The 4,736-nt window shown below is 38.8% G+C and overlaps 1 protein-coding gene across 1 annotated transcript; it reads left to right on the forward strand.

Annotated features, from left to right (window-relative positions):
• Window positions 1–281: 281 nt before the first annotated feature.
• On the forward strand, window positions 282–4,386 carry LOC149569171 (uncharacterized). The gene is made up of 2 exons (XM_089821934.1): window positions 282–2,869; window positions 3,353–4,386. Exons 1-2 carry the CDS (start codon window positions 298–300, stop codon window positions 3,763–3,765), a joined length of 2,985 nt encoding a protein of 994 aa, XP_089678060.1. The 5' UTR covers window positions 282–297; the 3' UTR covers window positions 3,766–4,386.
• The last annotated feature ends 350 nt before the right edge of the window (window positions 4,387–4,736 follow it).

Consider the following 4,736-nt stretch of genomic DNA (forward strand, 5'->3'; position numbering starts at 1 on the left):
GGGGTCTATTAAGGCTACTCAAATGAGAAAAATCTTGCGAAAAGTAGTCTTATCCTAATTTTGAGAGAGTTTTTGGGTCTATTAAAGCTATTCAAATGAGGAAAATCTTGGGAAAAGCAGTCTTATCTTAATTTTACGAAAGTTGAAAGAAAATGCTAACTGTTTGCCAATATTGTAGTTAACTGCCTTCCATCGAATCAAGCAATTGTATCTGGATACTGACATTGAGAGACTTAAGTTCTTTGTGCTCGATAAAGCCTATAGTTTGAGGCATAGGTGTGTGCAGCAGTTTGGGTGATGGAGAGCAGAATTTTTTTCTGGATTGTTTTGTTGTTTCTCTGGGGTTTCCCTTGGTTTGGAAGAGTTCAAGCTGTTTCGGAGGAGGCTCAAATATTACTGCAGATGAAGGCAACATTGAATGACCCCGACAATGCACTGAACAATTGGAAAAACTCCACTGATGCACCGTGCAATTGGGACGGAATTACCTGCGACAATCTTACAGGTATGGTCACTGAGATCGAACTTGGATACAAATTTCTTAATGGTCGTCTTTACTCAGATATTTGCCAGCTGCGAAATTTGAAAAACCTTGATTTGGGTGACAATAAGCTGTATGGGGATGTGTCCTCCATTGTCATGAACTGCATCAAGCTTCAGTCCCTGAACCTTAGTTATAATAACCTTTCAGGAAGTTTACCAGATTTTTCTCAATTGAGATCCCTGCAGCTTCTTGACTTGACGCACAATAAATTCACGGGGAAGTTTCCTGCTTCTGTAGGAAATTTACCGGAGCTCACATCCCTCAGCCTTGCTGAAAATCCATTCAGTCCTGGAATAATACCTCGGCAACTCATGAACTTGAAGAAGCTTCAGGTGCTCTACTTGGCTAGCTGCAATTTGGTAGGAGAAATCCCTAGTTTTATCTATAATTTTACCGATCTGGGTCTTCTGGATCTCTGTGAGAACAATTTGCATGGATCTATTTCAAAAGAGATATCCAAGCTGAGTAGACTTTACCAACTGGAGCTGTATGCAAACAATCTTAGCGGGAATATACCCTCTGAAATAGGCAATCTTACTTTGCTAAGTTACTTTGATCTATCAATGAACATGTTGAGCGGAACTATTCCAAATGAGTTTGGTAAATTGAGAAACATGGTTTCCTGTCAGCTTTACATGAACGAGCTATCAGGCCAAATCCCCGAAAGCCTTGGCGAGTTTCCACATCTTGTGCAATTGTCCCTGTATCAGAACCATTTCAACGGCAGCCTGCCACAGAAGCTTGGGAGTTTATCCAAGTTGGAAATGATTGACGTATCAGAGAACCAGTTTACTGGCCCTCTGCCAAAAGATATTTGCAAAGGAGGCAACCTAGAATTACTTCTTCTCCTTAATAACTCTTTTACAGGAGATTTGCCAGAGTCATATGGGGATTGCAAAAATTTGTTACGTTTCAGAGTGAATATCAACAATCTGACGGGTAAAGTACCCAAAGGGCTTTGGGGATTGCCTAGGGTCAACATTATTGATCTAAGCTTCAACGGCTTTGTCGGCGAAATTGGTCCTGAGATCAGCAATGCAAAGAATTTATCACAGCTTTATATTAACAATAATCGTTTCTCTGGGACTTTGGCGCCGGAGATTGGAATGGCTTCGCTATTGGTAACCCTATATGCCCAAAATAATCAGTTTACTGGTTCAATACCAAAAGAAATTGGCAGTTTGGAATGTTTGAGCTCATTGTATTTGCAAGAAAATGACTTGGAGGGTTCCATCCCTGCTGAAATAGGTTCATGCAGTTCTTTGGTTGTTCTCAACCTTGCAGAAAATCATTTGGAAGGATCAATTCCAGAGTCTTTGGCATCCATTCAATATCTGAATTCCCTTAACATTTCAAACAACAAACTCTCTGGATCGATACCAAAAAGTTTCAGTATCTTGAAGCTGAGCCTTGTTGATTTTTCCAATAACAATTTGATTGGCCCAGTTCCATATTCCCTTGTCAGCACAATAAACAACAAAAGCTTCTCGGGAAATCCAGGGCTATGTGCTGAAAGTTCTAGGATCAATATTCATGAACTTGAGACTTGTAAAGATTCTCATCTGAGGAAACAATCCAAAAATGTGATAATTATCTCTGGCTTCATGGTTGGAGCAGTAATTTTATTCCTGGTAGTAGGGTTCATGCTTCTTTGGCAAAAATACCATCAAATTCAAGATGAATCAGTGGAGAATGGGGACAATTCATCTTGGAGACTGAAATCTTTTCAAGATTTAGGTTTCACTGAGAAGGATATTTCTGAGGCCTTGGTAGATGATGAAAATGTCATTGGAAGTGGAGGATCAGGCAAGGTTTATCGAGTAGATTTGAAGAACAATGTAACTGTTGCAGTAAAGAAACTTTGGTCTGTGGATATGAGCAACAGTAAGAAAAGTGCTCTAAACAAACAGATGAAAGCAGAAGTGGATACTTTGGGGATGATTCGGCACAAAAATATTGTGAAGCTCTATTGTTGTTTATCAAATGGTAACTCAAATCTTGTAGTCTATGAATACATGAAGAATGGAAATCTGTTTGATGCTTTGCATAAAAGTGATAAAGAAAATGTGTCAAAGGGAACTGATGTGTACTTGGATTGGCCAACAAGATACAAGATTGCATTAGGAGCAGCTCATGGATTGGCATATCTTCATCATGATTGCTCGCCTGCAATTATTCACAGGGACATAAAATCTACCAATATTTTGCTGGATGAGTCATATGAGGCAAGGCTTGCAGATTTTGGTATTGCAAAATTTCATCAAGTTAGTAAAGGAAAGGATTCTACAACAGCTATTGCTGGCACCCATGGTTACATTGCTCCTGGTAAGTTCACGGTTGTATTGTTGATTCCTTAAGTCAATCAGATTTCCACAATCCATATTGATGTTATTTTATCTTTCTGGGATCGATTGTGTAACAGTTTGTTTTAGCATCAACATTTCGGATCATTTAGTATGATCTGATCCGAAACACAATTCCTTTGTTCTCCTGGATCCCGATGATGGATCATGTAGAATGATCTGAAACGTTGATGCTAAATATCATCGATTCCTGTTTTGAAGTATAGTAATAGCAAAGTCTGCTCTTTTTGAGTGTATCAATAGGTTTTATAGTTCATTCTAGCCTGTTACATCGTTGCAATTTTGGTATCCAAAAGGCTTTTAACCAAATCCTATTTATAATAACAGCAAAGTCTTTGCTCTTTTTGAGTGCATCAATAGGTTTTATAGTTCATTGGGCCTGTTACATCGTTGCAATTTTGGCATCCGAAAGGTTTTTAACAAAATCATATTTTTAACCGTGCAGAATATGCGTACTCTTTCAAGGTCACCGAGAGGAGCGATATTTATAGCTTTGGTGTGGTTTTGCTGGAGCTTGTTACTGGGAAAAAGCCAACTGAGCCAGAATTTGGTGAGAACAAGGATATTGTCTACTGGGTTTCACGCAATATATCTACACAAGGAGGAGTTTTTGAGGTGCTTGATTCAAGGATTTCCAAATCATATCAGGAAGAAATGATCCAGGTCTTGAAAATTGCAGTGCATTGTACTTACAAGCTCCCAGCTCTACGGCCCAGTATGAGGGAAGTTGTAAATGTGTTGTTAGATGCTGATCCTTGCAGTGGTAATTTCAAGTCACAGCAGAAGGAGAAGCTTTCCAAAGATAAACCTATTGCTATTGATGCTCCTCAAAGAAAAAACTCCGTGCGTGAACATTGAACAAAATATCGTCTTCCATGGAGTTTTTCCATAGCTTCCAGATAGGTTTTTAGAAGGACAACATTTCTTATTTATCTTTACTTGTAATCTCCAGGTACAGTATGTTCGAGTTGGGAAAATCACAAGCACATATACATTTTTCCCACAGGGCTTGATAGACCTCTTCTAAAACGCTTCAGTTGGATTGTCATGATCAGGCCAAGAGCGATCTACCTTGTTCTATCAAAATAAATACATGAACCGAGATCTCTGAAGGCCATATTTTAGGGCCGTCTTTGCTACCAGATGGTTATAACTTGTGGACTAATGGTAAGCTCTGAAGCTTACTCCTTGTTGGTCATACTTAACAATTGGTGTCTCCCAGTAAATCTGATACCAATAATTTTAGCTTGTTACAAAAGCAAATTTGTTCCAGATGCTGTTCGCAACAAATACAGAGTCGGGGACTTTCAACTTAAGTGCCTTAATTGGCTGTTTACATTCTACTCTCATAAGGATGCCCAAATGTAAATTGATTGGCTGTTTAGTTTCTGTTATGATAATGCCAACCAAATGTGCAAAAAAAGCTTCTGTATTCAATTTTGTATTTTGTAAATAAAATTAAACACTTTTGACAGAAAACCAGAGTATCAGCCATTGGTTTGGGACATAAGTGGCTTCTTGTTTCACTGAGCCTTGTAGCTCGAATTCCAAACCTAAAATGCTTCTCTATGCACGCCTTTGTCAAGGTACAGCTACTGTAATCGAATCCTTTCCGTTCAGAATTTCTTGTTTTTATTGAGGAGATTGTTATGTTTTCTAAGAGTTTAATGTCTCACGAGGCTCAATTCTTCCAGCAAAGAGAAAAACTTGAAAGCTCCACATAATATACTGAAAGGCGGAAATCTAGAGTCTTGTTCCTTGCACTCGCGTACTGCTAGGTAATTATCCCGGAAACAGGCACAAGAGTGAAATAGGTCAATATTTAGTGG

The sequence above is a fragment of the Cupressus sempervirens genome, chromosome 3 (assembly GCF_028749045.1).
Source record: "Cupressus sempervirens isolate cs-2001-9-10 chromosome 3, ASM2874904v1, whole genome shotgun sequence".
Lineage (NCBI taxonomy): Eukaryota > Viridiplantae > Streptophyta > Pinopsida > Cupressales > Cupressaceae > Cupressus > Cupressus sempervirens.

Coding starts and splice junctions, on each gene's coding strand:
- LOC149569171 (XM_089821934.1), top strand. CDS start 298: ATGGAGAGCAGAATTTTTTTCTGGATTGTTTTGTTGTTTCTCTGGGGT. Junction 2,870..3,352: donor CCATGGTTACATTGCTCCTG/GTAAGTTCACGG, acceptor TTAACCGTGCAG/AATATGCGTACTCTTTCAAG.